Source organism: Neofelis nebulosa, chromosome 5 (assembly GCF_028018385.1).
Source record: "Neofelis nebulosa isolate mNeoNeb1 chromosome 5, mNeoNeb1.pri, whole genome shotgun sequence".
Lineage (NCBI taxonomy): Eukaryota > Metazoa > Chordata > Mammalia > Carnivora > Felidae > Neofelis > Neofelis nebulosa.
This window is the reverse complement of record NC_080786.1, coordinates 127,574,320-127,596,259: the sequence shown is the minus strand read 5'-3', so window position 1 is coordinate 127,596,259 and position 21,940 is coordinate 127,574,320. Positions and strand designations below refer to the sequence as shown.

The 21,940-nt window shown below is 37.5% G+C and overlaps 1 protein-coding gene across 1 annotated transcript in view; it reads right to left on the bottom strand.

The window, feature by feature from the left end:
- The window catches only part of ROBO1 (roundabout guidance receptor 1), a 1,142,978-nt gene that overhangs the window by 12,680 nt on the left and 1,108,358 nt on the right, over positions 1-21,940 (bottom strand). Inside the window, exons 25-28 of the mRNA XM_058731718.1 lie at positions 20,616-20,760; positions 17,203-17,451; positions 6,760-7,166; positions 3,531-3,683 (exon numbers count right to left, since the gene is read on the bottom strand). Coding sequence (XP_058587701.1) covers positions 3,531-3,683; positions 6,760-7,166; positions 17,203-17,451; positions 20,616-20,760 — 954 coding nt within the window. The remainder of the gene's footprint in view (positions 1-3,530; positions 3,684-6,759; positions 7,167-17,202; positions 17,452-20,615; positions 20,761-21,940) is intronic.

The following is a 21,940-nucleotide window of genomic DNA, read 5'->3' as shown; positions in this document are numbered from 1 at the left end:
TAGAAATGCACTTATGCTTGGCTTTAACTTGCAAAGACTCTGACTGATAAATATTCATATATTTTAATCCTACCCTTCATCTGGGTTAAACCTGTAAGCAGCAAATATGAAATAAGTAAATAGATTCTGCCTGTCATTGTGACTATAGCATACAGTACTCTGTTGTGCACTGAGTACTCCCTGGGTCTCTAAGAGGTGTAGTATTTACATACAGAGTAAGGTACGGTCACAGTGCCGTGTGCCATCAGGAGGCTCAAGGGCTACCATAGGCTGAATTGTGTCCCCTCAAAATTCACATGTTTAAATCTTAACCCCTTGTGCCTCAGATCGAGACTGTATTTGGAGACAGGATCTTTAAAGAGGTAAAGTAAAATGAGGTCCTTGGGGTGGGTCTTAATTCAATCTAACTGGTTTCCTTATAAGAAGAGGAGATTAGGACACACACAGAGATAGAAGGAAGACTGACTAAATACACAAGGGGACAATGGCCATCTACAAGCCAAGGAGAGAGGCCTCAGAAGAAACCACCCTTGTTGACACCTTGATCTTGGACTTTTAGTCTCCAAAGTTGTGAGAAAATAAACTTTCATCATTTAAGTCCCTGGCTTATAGCACTTTGTTATGTCAGCCCTAGAAACTAATATAGCTGTTGACAGACAAGGATCATAGTAAACTACTCTTCATCAGCTCAGACACAGCCACTCTTTAGCCTTCTATATATAGTTTACAAAAGTTCTACGAAGCAAGTACATAATTTGAAGCATATTTTACAAAGTAAAGACACTACAAACTCAAGACTGATATATTATACTATATTCTGAAAATAGTTAACAAAGGAATTCTATTGATAGTCATCAAACTCATCCATCATAGTTAAGATTTTAATCATCAAAAAACAAAAATTAAAAAAAAAACGCTCCATGTCTTACGAATATGTTTAATGCATATTTAAAAAAAAATTAATGTTTATTTTTGAGAGAGAGAGAGAGAGAGAGAGAGAGAGAGAGAGCAAGGGGCAGAGAGAGAGGGAGACACATAATCAGAAGCAGGCTCCAGGCTATGAGCTGTCAACACAGAGCCTGATGCGGGTCTTGAACCCACAAACCGGGAAGATTATGACCCAAGCCAAAGTCTGATGCTTAACCAACTGAGCCACCCATGTGCCTCTTGTTTAATGCACATTTTAACAATTGGCAACTCTAAATTCTTTCTTTTCCCCTCCCCTTTCTCTTTCTTAATAAATTGTACAAATTGTGTCTGCCACTGAGTTTCTTCATGAAATAGTCTATGATTTTTTCTTCAAACAATGCAGTATAGTATTTTGAGAAAATAATTTCTGAGAAAATGACTTTGGTTTCCATGTCATAGCCACTGCTAACAAGACTATGTGCATTTCTCTTATTTGATGCATAAAAAAGTATTTGCATTTACTTGATTTTACTTAATCAATATGTATTGTGGGATATGCATAAAGTAACACACATATTTTGGTATTTTTTTCTTCATCAAATCAGAAAGTGTCCAGAATTAAACTCAAGACTTTTTGGTACAATAAACATAACTAAGAGACAGATGGTTATCAAAATGCTGAAAGGAAGTTAAAGCTAAAATTGTAAAAATAACTTTAGTCATATCTCCTCATTTTATCTATTTTTATGACTTTGGAAAAATAATTATTGGCTTCCACAAGACTTTAGATCCATGATAATTTTGCATAATCACTTTTGTGAAATAAACAATGAAAAATCCAAATAACATTTCAAATTAATGTTTTGGCTTTAACCATTTCAATGTATTTCTTTGGTATTCTAAAATTAACTTTGAAAAAATAACTCAGGTGTTTCATCATTCAGTTTAGCAGTTACTATTCTGGGATGAGTTAGAATTCATATTTAATTATTAAGCACGTTGAAAAAAGTACTGCAGAATGCGGGACAATAAATACAGATCACAATTTTCAAGCATAGTGTAGTTCGTGACTGTGTTACCATGCCCTTTAACTTGGCATGTTCACGTTATTTAAAACATTTTGAAAAAAGCATCACTGAGCGCTAGAAGTCCCTGAAAACAAGTGTAAAGAATGAGGCAGAAAGAGCTACACAAAGCTGTAGGCCAGATTTTCTCCCTTATGTATTTAACGTAGATATGTTTATATCAAGGTTTGATGTTCGACCAGTTTTCCAGGTTTTCAGTCAGGAGCGCTCTCTCCCAGATAATAAAAACTGATAGGACAGCTATAAAACTTGTAAAATGCCATTACAGGGGTCCCATAAATGTAAAACTGCCGATAGAGTTTGGGGATTTACACCTAGTGTTTGTCCCTTCACAGAGGCAAACATTCACAAAGCCACTGTAATAACCCTTCAAAATCAGATAATATTCTGACAGCTCAGTTTCACTGACAAAAGAGTCCTGGGCAGAAGCCAGGAGGCCCAGGTGCGCCGTGTCATGCCAGTATTTAATGTAGTCTAATATCAGATAGATGCTAGTGAGAGAAAATACTCTGAATAAAGTACAGATAATAGCATGGACAGCCACTCATTGCAAAATTACTTGTGCTCATCATGCTGGGAGCTTTGTATTAAATTTTTCTGTCAAGTGGCAGGAATCACAGGGAAAAGTGCCTCAGAAAACCCTCCTTGTAACCTCGGATAAGGATCTATAATATTAGGCTTTCATATGATAATGGCAAATGATGCCCTTTTTGAAAAATTGCTGACTGGTAATGAAAGTCCTAATCAGATTGTGGTTGGAGAGGACCAGGAGGTGTGGGACAATGTCTGTGACACCTTCTTTCCCCACCCCTTTAGTAAATGTAGCAAACTTGACAAGATGGGTGAGTCTGAGAGAATTTATCTTACATGAATTTTCAACAAAGCCCTTGGGGTTGTTTATAAAACGAGAAGGTGGCGGTTTAATAAATGCTGGGCCACCTGAGGCACTTTCATTAAAGGCTTTCTCTAGACAACATCACAATGTTTGCATTAGTCTCTTGTGCTCCCTTGAGAATACAAGCGTTACCTCTTCAGTGAGAGTCGATATTGTATGTGAAGGCATGAAGGAGATGATTCGATTTGCCCTTCGGTGCACAAAATAAACTGTAACACCGCTATAGCCAGAATTAACATTCAAATAAGTTTACTGTTTTCTATTTGAATGCCAAATTCCAAAAGCAAAGCAAAAAAACAGAGAGGATATTTCGGAAGATTTACCAGTGAATGTGATGAAGGCTGCTTCTCTGTCTTACTTCAGCTACAGTAAAGTCTATTTGCTTGCAACTACAAAAATAACCTCTTAAAAATATTGAAAGTAGACACTATTCTTAGTTTCTTAAATAACCATATCATTAGAAGTACTAGAGACGCTTAACAAAGATACCAAAGTCGAGCATTTCGATAAGGAATATGCAGCTTACCATTAATGAATTTTAAATGTAATTTCTAATGCCAGTGGATGCATTTTCTAGTCCTAGAGAGCCAGGGAAAATAGGCGAGATTCATAGATGTTTTCATGCGTTTCAATGGACTTACCATCTGTGTAGGCTTCTCTGCGCAGATGTCCTGGCTGGTGTTTTTGCTTCTTGGCTGGTCTGGCCTTCTGTATTACCGCAGCACTCATGTTGCTGTCTGTAGAAACAGGACTTGTGGGTCTTGGGCACTGGGATGCATGAAAATGTCGGCGGCCTGAGGAGAAAAAAAAAGGGGGAAAAAAATCAGAGCCAAACTCATCAATGAATTTTAATTATAACAATAATAATAAAAGGAAAACAGTGCAACTAGCAGCATCCCTAATTTCCTAAAAATAGCTTGAAATAAACTAATCCAGCAAATAATAGGATTTTTGTCATTTTGCTTGACCCATCCACTGGAAAAAAAAAAAATGCGCAGAGAGCATTTGCCAGTCTTTTTTTTTTTTTTAACTGTAGTACTTTTATTCTGTTAAAGTTCTTGATACCATTTATTAAAGAAAAACAGCCCAATTATTTTTCCAACTAATTTCACTAAAATGTTATTAGCAAACAAAGATATTAATTAAATTTTTGCATAGAATATTCAGTGGCTATTGCTTTCTCAAGGGAATAGCCAGACTCCTTAAGAAATTTGCATTCTAGGGGTGCCTGGGTGGCTCAGTCAGTTAAGTGCCCTATTTCGGCTCAGGTCATGGTTTCATAGCCGTGAGTTTGAGCCCCGTGTCAGGCTCTGTGCTGACAGCTCAGGGCCTGGAGCCTGCTTCGGATTCTGTCTTCTCTCTCTGCCCCTACTCTGCTCATGCTCTCTCTCTCTCAAAAATAAATGCACATTAAAAAAATTTAAAAAAAGAAATTCATATTCTAAGAATGAACAGTACTAAATACTTCCCTTATTTTAATTAAATAGATATGCTATTCTTTGAAGGCAGACTCCCAATAGCTTAATACATTCTGAGGTATTTATCTTAAGGAGGCCTGAAATTAAGGTAGCTCACATACTTAGACTCGTCTAAAATTACTTCTGCTCTTTTCTTTGATAAGACGTTTACTTGCTGATTCTGGATACTTAAAGTGACCCTTCCAGAAACTTCTATTTTTTTTGGTAGTAGTAGAGGTGGTTTGTTTTTTTGTTTTGGGTGGGGGTTAATATTTGCAGGTACCAGTAATAACTGAATTTTCTAGTTACACATGGTACATCTCAGTCCTCTCCAATTTTCTGGCTGTCTTACAGACATGTTGTATTACAATGGCACAAAATATTTAATCCATAATGGCAAGGGAAATCGTGGCCCTATACTTGACCTTCATTATCTTGGTTTCTAGAAATTCCAGACACACAAATCCGGAATTTTTTGTTGTACTACAAGAAACTTCAAACTGAACTAGCCAACAAGTCTTTTGGCTATAGACAGGCCACATACAGTGAAACCAATGTATTTAAAAATGCTAACTGAAGCATATTAAATAATATACACTAATGTGGCCAAGTGAGAAGCAATTTGATTGGATTGTTCATTCATATTAACTTCAAGTCATATGAAAAGCAGCACCGCTTCTTGAAAAGACCATTTTAACAGGCAGAGGCCAATGCATGTTTAGTTCATTATAATTATGAGTCAAACGAAAACCAGAAGTGCCACTAAATTACAATACAATAAAATATTAAACCAAACTCTCTTTAGCCATGATGGAGACTATTACAATTAAAGTTACATACCCATGAAAAGAGAGAATTAGGGCTGGGACTGAGCACATTCTTCATTCTATTGTGTAAAGCCATCTACTGCTCATAGACCCTGAGGCATAAGGTCGTTTACAGATGAATTTTTGATGTTATTTCAGTGTTTTGTTGATTTAATGAACTGAAACACACCCTTAATGCAATCTGAAAGCAGTAGTTTGGGAGGCTTAATTTCACTTTCTTTTTTTTTTTTTAATAGAGGATTAAAAAATAAGAAGAAATAAAAGCTATGTATACAGTTAGATGTTATTTATTAAGGAGGATAGGTAGGTATGGATAGTTATTTTACTATATTTAGTAGCTACTGAGGGAAAAAAGGGGAAATTTGGTTGAATTTCGTAAAATATTAGCATGGCTGAAATAAATACATGTTCTACAAAAAAGGTCGAAAGGTATTATTAGACTTTTTTTCCCCACAACACATTCCTGATAAATAACATATAGAAATAACTTTATTTTCTCTGAATATATTCAATAAATGATAAAAAATAATGACCAATCCAGTATCTGAAGAGAACAGGGTAAAGTACCTATGTGATAATTACTAAATTAAGAAAAAGAAAACAACAAAACAAGATAGCAATTACTGATATGTTGTGATAGTTGTTTATTTCTGTGAAATGTGTTTTGCTGGCTACATTATTTTACTCAAATATTTGTATTTTTTTGGCTACCAGAAATTCATATACACACAATGTGTATATGAATGTAAAATATGTATATATATGCATATATTACATTCTATGGAGATAAATGTTATGTGATAAATGTTTGGCTTAAATCTAAATTCTTTCCCTTTCCATATTATTTACTCAAGGTTGGGAGTAGGAGATAAATAAAAATGGGTCAAAACGTAAGGATAGATATATGATCATCGTAAACAGGCTACTGGTAATGAAAAAAGAAAACAGAAAAAAAATACACGAGCATTTGGATTAACTTTATCTCCAAGTTATTAGATTAAAATGTTTACTTTAAATATGAAACATGTATGCTTGAAAATATGTGCATATTACACACACCTTTCTACCTTTCTCACTAAAGTAGTCTTCTGAGAGGGCATGAAGAGCATGGGAGTTAAGGACAAATAGCCCATTTTCCAATGGTGGCGTTTCCCCCTCTGGAAATTTATTTATTTCTCCTAGATAACAGTATAAGAGAACTATCACAATGAATTCTATTTTGGTTGCTTTTTGCACCTTAAAAAAAAAATCGTGTAACACAAACCTCAGCTGACTATAGGCAAACCTAAAGAAACCGTATACATATCTGCTATGACTTTTGTAAAAACAAGAACTTCCCAGGGAGTGCCACTCACATACAGGATTTATTAAATAAAAATAAACCAGAAGATTTAAAAATCTTGTCAGGAGAAAGGGAATAACTGAGTTATGTCATATTCTTGAAACTTAGTTTCCTTAGGCAGCAAATAAAAGGCGGTGGTAATAGTCGCATTTCACATCAGACGCAAGATCACAGGCGGTAATTACCAAGTGACATAAACATACCGAGTTTCCTTTTCCAACTTGGTGAAACGCGCACAACTTACCAGCGGCATCCTGCATTTGGCGACGTGCCACTTTGAGGCCGGCATACTCCGCTGCTGCCGCCACTGCCTGGGCAAAATCGGCATCGGTGAAGAAGGAGCCATCGGAAGAACTAACACTGGAGCGTCCACTGGAAATGTTGTCCTCCTCTGAGGCTGAGCCCCAGCCATTGATCATGGACCCAGTGACAGAGCTCTCGAGGTCCCCTACACTGGAGGCAGGGGTCTGCTCAAGCCCACGTAACAAAAGCCGTCTGGTCTGCATCTTGGCCACTTCCATGTCTGCTTCATCTTCTTCCTCTTCTGGAGCATCCGTATCCATATCTGAGACAAGAGGTCCTGAAATGTAGCCATAGGTATGTGGTGGGGAAATCGGTCGTGGTGGTGGAGGGGGACTCACAGGCTGCCGTCTGCAGGAAGATGAATAAACAGGTTTGGCTCAGCTCGTTATTAGGACATACACAAAATACATTATCCAAGAAATTCACGAGTACACTGATTTGATCTTTGCTTCTGTGAAGCTAATTTAACCAAGCTGGGCTTTCTTTTAATTCAAGGGTAACAGAATATACTCAGCTACCTGTAAGTCTCCTTATGTTTTATCTTTTGGATTATATTCAATTAAAAAAGGAGAAGTAAAACATTCTTTGGAAACATATGCCTATGTACTTGTCTTAAAGCTTATTGAATACTACTGATAGATTATTATTACCAAAGACAACAGACATCAGTTCTGAAACAGATTGCTCCATAAACCTGTTTCTTTCCCTTTTCTTCATTTCCACTCCTACCATTCCAAGCAAATGGACTCATCTGTTCTGACTACAGAGAGTAGAATTTCATAGGATGGAACAATTACACATTCAGCATATGACAATTTCCTTTAGATTCTATTAAAATAAAAGGCTATGCATGCCAAGAGCATTTTTTCTCTGAATTAATTATACACCAAAGGTGATTAGCTATTTTCAAGCCTATCACTTTCACCATTATTCCACCTGTCTGTTAAATAAAAAGCTTACAGGTATTTTCTTGATATACTGGAATTAGTTAAGGGCAAAAGCTGAGGACAATGTGAGTGGTATTGTACAATTTAAGTTCACAGAGTTACCAATAACTACTTTCAGTCGTCTCTCCACAGATCTGGAGAACAACATCAGGTATCCTTCTACCACCATCTGACACCGTCACCCACGGTGAGTATAAGATGCAAAGATGACTGAGAGGACAGAGGGTGTTCTGACTTCATTGAAGTAAGGTTCGTGGAAAGAAGTTATTCCCAATGGGGGAGGAGGGGAGAATGCCCAGAGATTAACTCCTAATTTAGAAAAGTGTCTGACAAAAAGGAAGACATTAGTGATTTCTAGTTGAACGACTGCTTAGTCAGTGTCTTACTCAACAGTCCCAATGCTCTCTAAGCAAGGTAAAAGAGATGACGTAAGGGACAATGTCATTTGGAAGGGTCATAAGAATACTTTTTCAAATCCTGTGCCTTTGAGAAGTAAGGAGGATAGATTCCACACCAGTCTGCCAACCTAAGCATAAGCACTAGAGGAGTGTAAGATGAGGATCGAGTGCCATCCGGTCACCTCCACAGTTCGGGAGGCTAGGAAAGACACAGCATGAATTTCACTGGCTGGTAATCCACCTAAAGATGCGGCTGAATTGTTCAAGGACTACAAATGCCTAGAGATGCTGCCCAGGATTGAGCCCTTCATCAGGGAGGAAGCCCATTTCCCTCACCATTCTTATAATACTCACAAGCCAGATGACATAAAATACTCATCGGGGCTAACCAAGGAGAAGACTGGATCTTCAACTACCTTGTCCTTTTTTAAGTTCCCTCTTCCTTGCCTTACCTGTAGGAGAATGGATCCCGAAGAGGGAGGAGGATGAAAGTGGTTAAAAGCAGGGAATGCCCTGTCACTCCATGCCACCATAACCACAGACAGATACTATCTGCAAAGGATGTCTGGGAGTGCGCGATTATAGTTGTAAAATGAACAGAATTGGAATTTAAGAAAAAAACAGAAACAAAAAAAATGACTAAAGGAAAAAAAAGATTCAAACCAAAAAACAGGCTCTTAACAGACGGTGAGCAAACAGATGGTTAGCAAAGGGGAGGTGCGTGGGGGATTGGTGAAATAGGTGATGGGGATTAAGGAGGGCACTCGTAGGTGATGAGTGCTGAGTAATGTAAAGAACTGCTGTACCCCTATATTGTACACCTAAAACTAACATAACACTGTGTGTTACCTATACTGGAATAAAAATTTAAAAAAAATAGGATTGGGCCTTAAATACATTTAAAAAAAAAGCAAACAAACAAAGTCATAGAGGATCTGGTCAAAATCTAAGGGACCTACTATAGTGAAATAAAGGAAGTTCAATAAAGCACAGTTTTGAGGGTGAGATGGCAGAGGCTCAAAGAAAAATGTTTTGTGCTTTTTAATTCACTGAATTGAGACACTTCAATCAACATGTTGTGTTAACACAAATAGAGAGCATTAAAAATAAATGATCATTAAAATACTATAACTAATTTATTGAGCACTTATTTTGTAACTAAGTATATTTTATAATACTAACTCATTTGATTCTTTTAAAAAAATGTTTATTATCTATTTTGAGAAAGAGAGAGAAAGAGAGAGAGAGCAGGGGAGAGGCGGGGGGGGGGGGGGGGCAAGTGGGGAGAGAGACAGACAGACAGACAGAATCCCAAGCAGGCTCCATTCTGTCAGCACAGATTTTGATACGGACCTCAAATTCACAAACAGTGAGATCCTGACCTGAGCTGAAATCAAGAGTCAGGTTCTTAACCGACTGACCCACCCAGGTGCCACAACTCATTTGATTCTTACAATAGCTTTCCACGGAACTGCTTTTATTATCATTTTACAGATGAGGTACTGAAATTCAGAAAAATTAAAGACCTTGCCCAAATTCCCACTACTAGTACGTATCAAATATAGAATTTAATCCCACATTTCACTTCTCAGGTTAACACCTTCCTTCTAGGAATGATGTTATTACATACATATACACATATATACACATATACACATATATACATATACATACATATGATATGTAACATAATAATTTACACACACACATATATATGTACATACATACACAGTTCTTTAATGTGCTATTTTTTTTTCTGGGTGGTTTCTAATGCATCTGCGTGTGGCAATAAAAGAAATATGGAGAATATGCCAAAGCTGAAATTATTTAAGAGATTAAAATGGATAATTGTTTCAGTATGGACTGTGTTGTACACATAAGAGGAAAATCTTTGTTTAATTTGGACTGCAATAAAATACCATACTTAAAAGTCAATTTACAGTCTTTGTCAGCATGCACATCCAAAATACCACAAGAAACTTCTTTTTTTAAAGACATGTAAGACTTTCTAGCACAAAGGGGACTATTCTGACCATCAATAAAGGGATGTAGAACAGCCAATTTCACTATGAAAGGAAGCCAGCATTGTTGTATTTGGATAATTCACATTTGTACAGCAAAAGCAGCTCCATGTTAAACAAGGCCTGGCTTTTAACTACTATCCCTGTGCAAATGCTGAGGAAAGAGAGAAAAATTTATTCAAACCATCTGTAAATAAGGCAAGCCCAGGGAATGTGTGATAAACATGTACAGTTTGAAATATGCAATATATTCTATTTGAAAACAAAAAGCTATTTCAAGATGCCGCACTCAAGTGGGACTTGCCACAAATGAACCTCAACCCTCTAGATTTTTCTCCCTGAGGGGTTTCAACATCTTCTGAAATAATGTACGAGTATATGACTGCAAATCACAATACTCTAGGCTCCTGCAAAAATGATGTCTTCATAAACATGTTCGAGAGAAGACAGGAAACAATGCCATTAATTTATGAAAGCAGGTGTTTATATAGTTCACCACATACAATTTACCAGGCAAAAGACAAAGGGGGAAATGTATACTTTTGAGCTTTTCTCTAAAACTGTTGTAGCTTCAATACTCTGTAGAATTAACCACTACCCAGTTAGTAAATAGACAAGATATTTAATTCTCCTTTGCCTTTTTACTGTCTTTTCTTTCCAAATGTATCATATCCGGTTTGTCTATATTAATAATACATTGGTAAATCTCTTAGCCCATACCTGAAAATTACTTTTTCTACTTGAGAATTTTTTGCTAAATATCGACTACAGTAAACTCAGTAGGAACACTTTTTGAAACAGTATACACAAATAAGTTTAATTATATGATTTTCATAGTTACTGTCTGAAAAGGGAGAAGAAAGATTACTATTATGTTGGTCACCTAGTTTACATAGTATTAGACAAGAAGAGAATATCTACAAGCTCATTAGAATGCCAGAATGGCAATATCCATATTAAAGCCAGTCTGAAATGTTTAATTAAATGTTGCAGTGATATAATGGTTTTAGTTCAGTAATTTCTTATTAATATACATCATACTGTTTATTTATGCCCCTAATCAATAAACATAACAGTAAAAAATGAATTAATTCTTTAAATATTCACTCTGCCCCTATTACAGTGAGGACTGCTAGGTTCAGAGACCAAAGGAATCACAAGCAAAAAAAGCCTGGGGAATGCTTTATACTCGAGTCATAAATGGATATGATTTTAAGGCATACATACTTAATAGAGCCAACTATATATCAGGCCACAGCAGAGTGTATTTTGCAACGATGCCCATGACAATATCTCCCATTCCAAATGCTCTTCTGGATGAGAACTTGCCACTCCCCCATCCAGAGAGGGAATTTAGTTCTATACTCCTGAATCCAGGTGGACCCTGTGACCACTTTGACCAATGGAATACAGCAAAAGGGAACTGTGTCATTTCTGAGTGTGGCTTTTAACTGGCCTGGAAACTTCCTCTTCCTGCCTTCCTGGAAGCCTGCTGTCATGTAAGAAGTGCCGCAACCCTGAGATCCCCATGTTACAAGAAGCCTGGTCTATGATTGAAGAGACCGTAACAGATGAGACCTGAGGTAGAGACAGAGAGAAGCCACAGGGTATTGAGATATCAGACACATGAGTAAAAAAACTGATCTCAAAGTAAATCTTCCAGCCTCAACAGACCAAATGAAGCCATGTGGATTAGAGATGAATTGCCCGGGTGAATCCTTTTTGAATTCCTGATTCATGGAATTGTGAGGAAAATAAAATGGTTGTTTTAGGTAACTAAGTTTTACAGTAGTTTGTTAGGTGGCAATAGAAAGCGGGAGTCAAGCATCATGTTAGAAATTCTGCTAAATAAGTAGATTTGTTCTTCACCTGAAGGGGCTTCTAATCCAGTAAAGGAGACAAACAATTAATTAAGTGTGCAATGATAATAAGGTATCCACAAACAGAGGATGTCTAAGGTGTTGTGGAAACACATAGAATAGGCTCCTATCTCAGAGTTGGGACATCAGAAAAAGATTCTGTGGAGAGCCTCTACCATTTAATCTTGGATCTAAAAGATACATAAGTGTTAGTTCCAAAAAAGAGTGAGGATAATGGTGTTCCCGGAAAACAGGATGGCATGTGGAAAGACCTCAAGGTGGGTGAGAACACTGATCATTCCAGGAACTAGAAGAAACTTAGAGTGAAGGCACCATGAACAGAGAAGAGGTGAGTGGTGATGAATAAGGATGGGAAGGCATGCAGGGGTCAGATCACAAAGGGCTTTGATTGCTACATTAAGGAATCTTGCCTTTATTCTAAGGGAAATGGGAAGCCATTGAGAGATTTTAAGCAATGGAGAGACTTGATCAGTGCTGTATTTTAGGAAAAATGCCTCTGCACAGTCTGCAGCAGGAAGATTAGATTGAAGAAGGGGCAAGGCTAAAGGCAACAAGACCACTTATGGACCATTACAGTAATACAGGCGAGAGAAAATGGCTGTCGGAGGTAGGAAAGTGCCTTTATGGCTGGAGATATGTGTATTGTTCTCAGTGATATTTAAGCAGCTGAAATCTATAGGAACGAGTACTTGGATATAAGGGTCTGATGCTCAGAGTGAAATCTGTAGAGAAATAGCTATCTATCTTTAATGAGTACGTCATTAGGGGGGTGGCAGGATGATGAGAAACAGAAGCCATCCGCTGATGGGGCAGGCATCTGAATAGGTCAAGGGTTTGAGAGGAGGTGTTAATCAAAGACTTAACTAGAGATGAGAATTACAGCACGGTATCAAAAATGTAGACGTAACTTAAATTCCAATGTTAAGGAATTGTTTAAGTAAATCACAGTACGCTTTTGTTTAATATGAATATCTAAATAAAAAGGTATTGATGTGGAAAAATACACCATTCAGTGAAGAGTGGCTTATAAAATAACATGGGCACGTCACAAATTCAAAGCAAGGTAAGTATATACAGAGATAAGAAACTGCAAAGATCTTTACTGAAGTCTTAACAGTGACTATTTCTGACGACACCCATCATTGGTACTTTTGCATTCTCATTTTGTTTATCTGTATTATCAGATATTTCTATAGTAAACATGTAGAATATAACTGCGTGATAAAAGAGCAATTGTAGTTTTTTGTGACTGTTGTTTAATGGGCCACACCTACTTCTTATTACTGCCCAGGGTTATTTCCAGCCACAATCTTGAAAACAAAATTCTTTTTTTTTTTTTTTAATTTTTTTTAACGTTTATTTATTTTTGAGACAGATAGAGACAGAGCATGAACAGGGGAGGGGCAGAGAGAGAGGGAGACACAGAATCTGAAACAGGCTCCAGGCTCTGAGCTGTCAGCACAGAGCCCGACGCGGGGCTTGAACTCACGAACCGTGAGATCATGACCTGAGCCGAAGTCCGACGCTTAACCGACCGAGCCACCTAGGTGCCCCGAAAACAAAATTCTTAATACATTCATAGACCGAAAATCATCATTTAAAAAAGGCTGGAAATAATTAAATAGGATTTTAAGTGCAGGTAACCAATACATTTGCCAATTATGCATGTTCATTTTGAATTCGTGTAAGTGTTCATCCCTCTAAAGCAGCAGGGGGTAAGTCAACTCTAGTTGTCCTGTGGTATCAGACTCCTTTCATCAAGCACTTAGCGAGGTAAGCTTTGTAGAATCTCAATGACACGAGTGAGGCATGAGCTCTGCCCTCAGAGAGTTTTTAATTTAAATAGCAAAACAGACGTACCAATAGCAAACCGTAATGCAACATGAAAACTGATCAGCATGGTAGCAGAGCTGTGAAAAGACCATTGTGAGGAGAAAAGAAAAGAATCGGTTGATTTTTGCCAGGCAGCCAGATGAAAGTCTTACAGACGGGATGCATTTTAACAGGGTCTGGAAGGATGAGAAGTGCTTGCCCAGGCAATCAAAGAAACAGCATGTGCTAACACATGTGTGCCTAGTGAGGACACTAGAAATTTTGGTGACGGCCATGGGAGGCAAGAGTGGTCTGCCTCTCCTGCCAGCTCTAGAGCAGCCCTTTCTGGGCCAGGAAGTGGCAATTCTGACCAGATGTTGGTTAATTTAAGGCAAATTCAGGGAATTTCAAACAAAGTAATTAGAAAAGAGGGTGTATGGAGACTGGGAGGGAGGAGGTAAGTAAAGGGGAAAGGACTGAGGAAGGCTTTGACCACTGGGCTGAAACAGCAAGACCTGACTCTGAATGCAGGGGCACATTACCAGACTTGTGGTGTGTAAAGAAAGATAACTTGGAGGGTGAACAGAAAAGGGGAGACAGAAGAAAAGTGCAGATCAGTTCAAGAATATGGCAGAACTTCAAGGGATAGGGATGGTGGGCCTGCCTTAGTAGCTACAGGAATGGAAACAAAAAGAACAAAAGATATTTTGAAGTCAGAAATGAAGGGGTTGTGAATGATTTAATTTAGGGAATGGTAGAAAGATAGGAGAAGAAAGTAAACAACAGGATAATTCAGCTGATCTAAAAATGACACATTTTTTTGTGATTTTTGACTATTTTTATTTTTTTATTTTTATTTAAATTTTTTTAATGTTTTTATTTATTTTTGAGACAGAGAGAGACAGAGCATGAGCAGGGGAGGGGCAGAGAGAGAGGGAGACACAGAATCCAAAGCAGGCTCCAGGCTCTGAGCTGTCAGCACAGAGCCTGACGCAGGGCTCGAACCCATGGACTGTGAGATCATGACCTGAGCCAAAGTCAGACGCCCAACCGACTGAGCCACCCAGGCGCCCCAACTACTTTATTTTTAATATGTGAGTCAAATAAATAAGGATTAATGATGCTAAACAAGATAGCCAACAAAGGAGGAAATGGAACAAGTTTGAAAGGTCAAGTGCAAAGACAAAGAATTTGGTTTGGGACAAGTGTAGTGTGAGATGTCCAAGTGAAAATACCATTGTGGTGCTCAGGAAAAAGGGTGGTCTGCCTAAATAAATTTGAAAGCCGTCAGAATATAAGTAATCATTGAACCAAGTAATGGGGTGATGGCAGGTGAGGTGAGGACAGTAGGAAACTATTATCTTCAGATTCTTTACATACATTATCTCATCTGAGTCCCACAAAAACTTATAAATTTGCCAACACTGCAGAAAACTTATGCATGATAAAGATGGACAAGTCTTTAAAACAAAAGAGTATTTATTTATTTATTTATTGAAAGAGAGGGGGAGGGAGGGGAAGAGAGAGAGGGAGAGAGAAAATCCCAAGCATATTTGGCACTGTCAGCACAGAGCCTGATACAGGGCTCGATCCCAAGAACTGTGAGACCATGACCAGAGTCGAAATCAAGAGTCGGACGCTTAATCAACTGAGCCACCTAGGTGCCCCAAAGATGGACAAGTCTTTAGACTGACCATTAGTAGGTTACTTTCTGTAGACTAACAGAAGCAAAATGGTAGGAGTCAGAATGCAGTGGGCTGAAGTGTGAGGCAGAGTTCATTAAACAGCCCTATGGAGTAGGAGAAGGGGAGCAGATAACTAGAATAGGAGGCTAAGAAAGGGGAACATTGAAAAGCAGTAGGATTAACAGTGAAGAGAAAGAAGAACCCACGGAAGAGGAAGAAGCTGGAAAATCAGGGTAGATAAAAGGTGAACTGATTGTGATTGATTTGAGGAAGGTGGAGAGGATAACATGAACACGAGAGAAGGAGTTTACTGGGAAGAAGCTACTGTGTGTCACTTACAACACAGAAGAGAATGGTGGGGAAACAGGTGATCTGAGAGAATGGAAGGAGGATGCTGAGAGATTTCAGGACTCAGAGCCTCCATGAGCCTCTCATGTGCTTCAAATAAAAGCAGTGGAGATGGTCTGTGACCTTAATAGGGAAAAAGACGTCTTATTTGTTCTCATTCTCCATGAGGTTTCAAGGGTTAACACTATTAAAGGCAAATGTATGGCAATCCAAATTCCCCCTTGTGACACAGAAGAAGGCTTAACTACCTCCTTTATTTTAGAGAGTATATGATTTGAATTTGGTAAGAACATCTTACTGACAGAATAATTAATAAACATTGCAAATTCTATTTTAATCTACAGAATTCAAGCAGTATAAATCAGAAAGCATTATTTATTCAAGCAAATTGAAGGATGATTTTCTGAGGCAAATAATATACTCAGTTTCGAATGATATTAGGAATACAGAAAGTTTTGTGAATATATATATACACAAATATATATGTGTGTGAAATATAATGTCTCAAGCGTAATGAAATAGTACAAACAAAATCATCAACATTGAGAGGAGCTAACATGATGCGGTAATAGCTTTTATGTGGTAGAAATGACAAGTGAAGTATTTATTTGTGTATAACAAAAATGTATTGGTTGGCAATGCTAAATTTTGGTTAAAAAAAATCCAACACACACACACACACACACACACACACACACACACACGCATGCACACACACACAATTTAGTAAACCGGACAAAAGGACTCCAACCTAATATTTCAACCACAATAAGGGTATCTAAGATCAAAGCAAAATGAATATACCAAACTCCTTTTGCAACATTACAGCGAGGAGGTAACAAATCACTATGCAGACTTAACTTAAAAAGACAGGAGAAAATCTTTCCACACTCCAAAGCAGTGACTTACCCATGCATAAGGAAAACTAAAATGCAAAAACAGGCATCATCAATAAAATGCTCTAAGAGTAGCAAGCCATATATATATATATATATATATATATATATATATATATATACACCACATGCTCTCCATGTGCTTACGAATGCAATTATCATAAGTGGGTGAGTAGTAACGCACATTATTTTATGGTTGCAAGTTCACTGGGATCAATTAATCTAATGTTCTGGTCAACACTACTACTTGATATGTTAATTACTGGGGCTTACTGCATGACGGTACTGGGAAAAAGGCTATGTGACATGAAAATTACTCCATATGGTAGCGTTCTCTAAATGCCACTTCAGAGTGGAAATTATCTGATTTGTCAGCAAAAGGCTAGTGACAATGTACCTCCTATCGGGTTGGTGCTGCATGTGGCCAATCTCCTCCGGGCAATCCTGTAACATGGGCTGGAGTTCTTCTTGTGGAGACGGGGTCAGTGTCGCAGTGGACTGATGGCTGTAAGACACAGCAGCTGGAGAAGAAGCTGCTCCCCGTACAGGGGGGGTGGGGCCTCGTTCATCTTCCTCCTCTTCCAGTTCGTCCTGTTGCAAATACATCCTGGCTGGTGGCACGGGACATGGCATTTCTTGGTCATAACTAAAAAAACAATTCATAAGCACAGCTGGATATACTGCAGGCTATTCAAAGGAATTATTTGTATAGTTAGTGGAATGGTCAGCTTCAAAAAAAATTTTTTTTAATCTGAACGTTGTGAGCCATGTTAAGGGAATATTGTTTTAAAAAAAAAAAAAAAAAAAAAAAAAAACAGTTCACAGGGCACCCGGGTGGCTCAGTTGGTTGAGCACTGGACTTCAGCTTGGGTCATGATCTCGCAGCTCATGAGTTTGAGCCCAGCATCGGGCTCTGTGCTGCCAGCTCAGAGCCTGAAGTCTACTTTGGATTCTGTGTCTTCCTCTCTCTCTCTCTCTGCCCCTTCCCCACCCGTGCTCTGTCTCTCTCTCTTTCAAAAATAAATAAACATAAAAAAAAATAGCTCGCTATCATAAAGGTTTGCAAATGCTACATATAATATTTTTCTCTGAGTGATTACAATTTGCATTAGCATATTATAGGCTCTGAGAAGTCATGCAATAAAGAAATCTCTTTAATGCAGTTAAACTTGGTACTTCTTAAATGTTTACTTATTCTATGCTCCCACTTCAACATGATCTCTAAAAGACTCAGGGGGTGGTCCTACAGATGACCCAGAGATGATAGGTTAACCTCTGAGAAAAATTACGCTTGAAAAATCCTTTCCTGAAAATCCACCTTTTCTCTGAAATTATGATAGATCACTATTGCTTCAGTTGAGCACAAAATGGAGTAGTTGGCTTGCATTTAGGATATTGAATAAAAAACACAATAAATAAAATAGTCAATAAACAATAAAATGCCCCACTACTCCTCTGCTAGAGCTGTGTGGAAACTCTAGATGGATCTGGGAAACATGTCTTTCTCTTTTCTCCAACCCCAGGGCAAATGGTTATTGATTCGGATGGCAGTAATTTACTGCATTATATAAACTGTGTTGATGTTACCCCTCTCTTTCATTCATTCTCCACCACCTGCCTTGTTCACCTGAACTCAGGAAACATGATGCTCCCATAACATGATTTCTTTGTATCTTCCTTTATTTTACCAATCCCACTACCTCCCTTTGACATCATTTCTATGTTTCCTGTCTCAACAAGTAACAGCAATTTGTTCACTTCTCGAAACTAAAAATCTTGTACTCATCTTGACTTATTCCTCTCTCTCTCTTCTACCTCGAACTGTTCCCTAGTTCATCTCTGTTTCATCTCTAAAAATCTCCAGAATCGATTACGTTTCTAAAATCTGTTGTATGTGCTACTGCAATAACCTTTTAATCAATCTCCTTGTCCCCAGTTGCTCTATCCTTCTGAGTCCTCACATTGCTTCCAAAATTACTTTATTATAATACACATCACTCTCAGATCATTCATTTGCTGCATAGTAATAAATGGCTCTCTAATTGACTAGAGAGAAAAATACTAATACCCAAACAAGACATTCCAGTACCTGTAATCTGGCTTACACCTGCCTTCCCAGCTTCCTCTCCCTCCCTCCCATTGTTTCATCTTTGTCCTCCAGGAGACCACATCTCTGTGTGGTCCCAATGTCCATAAAACCCCTCCTCTTGATTGAGAACTGTATCATTTGTCCAAGTCAAGAACAAAGCCAGCAGATCAGGAAACCTCCATTCTTCCCACATACGATCAGTCTCTCCCTTTGGGGCACCATTTCATCTTACAGGCTTTTAAAAAACTATATCCACTTATTTCATTTTAGTCCATTATATGGTGGATTAAAATAGCAATACATGTTGCTAATATAGCCCAGAAAATGAATTTTTATAAAAATAGTCAATCCTCATTTTTTTTTTGTAGATTCCATACTTGCAAATTCACCTACTTGCTAAAATTTATTTGTAACCCCAAAGTCAATACTTATGGTGAAAAATCTGAGTCACTCTACCTTCTTGTTTCAGCTTTCATACTGTAACAAGTATCCTTTCTACAGTCTATATAGTGCCACATTATTCTCAACTTTTTGCTCTATATTGATAATTTACCTGTTTAAAGTAGCCTCTGTGATCTAGTGCTCCTAAGTGCAAAAGGCTATGACGTGCCCTAACAGAGAAAATATGTACATTAGATAAGCTTTACCCAGGCAGGACCTATAGCACTATTGGCTGGGAGTTCCATGTAAATGAATCAATGATACATATTACATAAGGTGTCTTGAAACAAAAACACACATAAAACAAGATTATGTATGGATCAGATGACAAAAATGCATGGCCAGGGACTTGCAGGAACCTATCCCTGTATTTCCCCTAGGAGTAATGGCTCAGTATTTGCTAATTAAATGACTGGAAAAAGAAAGGTACAGAGGCTTTGTTTCTTGGCATACATGGAGGAGTAACACTACTTTTTTGAGGAGAATGAAAGAACAGTATCTTTATGTTTACAGGAATCACTAAAAATACAGTAGTTTCAGGTAGGTTTCATATTTTTTTTTGTTAATTATCTATGTCACGTGAGTCCTCCTCCATTGACTATACAAATGAGGCACCAGCTTTGCTTTTTTTGAGAGGAATGATGTCCAGTTCTACAGAATCTGCAGTGAGAGCAAAGCACATTAACTTCCTCATCACTGTCCTGTGATTATTTACACTTGTTAAAACCTTGTGAGAGACAATTCAGGAAGTTTAAATTCCCACAGTGTTCAGCATAATGTGATAATATCTAAGAACGAACAAAATTTTTCAGGATACCTTAGCTGCGGTACACATTTATTTTATGAAAATTCAAGAATATGCAATGGAAATTTTGATATTTAAAAATGACAAAATCATGATGGTGTATATCATGATATATGTGTATGTGATCTTCTATATGTTTATACATTCATGATTATATATGTCAGTTATATCTCTATAATGTAAAATATATATGCAAATTGTATGTGTGTGTATGTTCATGACTCGTAATTCTTAGTTCCAAAAGAAGCTTCTAGGGCACAGATTCCTTTTTCTTTTCTTTTTCTTTTTTTTTTTTTTTTTGGCAGCACTGAGGATGTTTTCCAAGCCCTGCTGATATAGTAGCATTGTTTTCTCCAAGACAAATGTTCCTGGACCTTAGGGATGTCTTCCCTTGGTGATCTAGTTTAATAATTACTCACTATGGGTTTAAGGAGCGAGACTATTCCATGTACATCTGTTCTGAAATTCTTCTTACCTTTCATCTACAGAAATGCTGTACTCTTCACTATTGCTGTGAGGTGGAGGATGTGCTGGGGGAGGAGGAAGCAGGTCTGCCCAGTTCATGCCACCCTGTTTTGGAACTTTGGGTGTCCGTGCCCCTTTCTTGTGCCCTTGACTCCCTTGAAAAGAAAGAAAACCCAAGTCTTTTATTTCTGGCCTTGAAGATTTTTCTCTTACCCACAGGTGAATTATTTCCTGTAAATATGATCTTATAATTCATATATATATATGAGCAGATAAATATGCTTTTCTTCATTCATCTTAATAGAACTTTGTACAACAGAACATGCAAAGGATTGCCAAGTTTAACTGCAAAATAAATAGTGAAAAAGCAATAAAGCCGTAAATGAATTTTACAAGTCATATCGTTAATAGTGATCTTCTTACAGCAATTAATTGCATTATGGATTATCACCTAAAACAAATGAGCTGTAGACATATTTTCTGAAATGCCTTTCTATTATTTAATTGCTGGAACCTAAAATACAATATGATACAGATACGATCTATTAGAGTTCCACTGTTGCATTAAATCACTGAATATATATAATTTGTACTTGTCCATTGAAATGTTTTAGGCACAATGAAATTACTAGTTTTCGTCAGAAAGGCAGGTACAGATGGAAATTATTGCTGGGAGAACTAATATAACTAACAACAAAAGAAGCAGAGAAGTGATTTTTAAAAAGGATAGAAGTGTTTTTAGCCACACTTTCTATAAAATTGTGGCTTAGAGTAAAATGATGTTGCTTGAACATTTACAGTAGTTTGAAATAGCCCAATTATTCAAGTGCCCAGTGTTCTGATTTTAGATTTGGCATATTCTCTAAACACAGGTAAACGTACATTTTAGAGTACTCATTTTAAAATAGTTTTGGGTCAAAAGATACTTGGGGATAAAATAATCTTTATCTTCCTCCTCCAGTATGATACATTTTAGATGCTTATGGAAATTATAGATGATGAGCCTATAACTGTTTTCTCACAAGATCCCCAAAATCAGTGAGTTTTATTGTTCTTTTTAGTTTTAACCTCTCTGAAAGAGTTCCAAGTTACATGGTGCATGAAACAGGTTTTAGTATATTCAATGACCCTTATTTTTTTGAAGTCTCTTGGGGATTTTCAGTCCAATGACTGATGTTTGTTAAGCCAGAATTTCTTGAACGGGTATGTTATTGTACCAAGTGTGGGCCAAGGGACTGGCTGTTATTGATAAAATATGACTGCCAGGCCTCTGCATGTCTGTGACCATTCTCTCTTCCTCCACTCAGCTATATCAGAATGATTGTGCAGTCATCA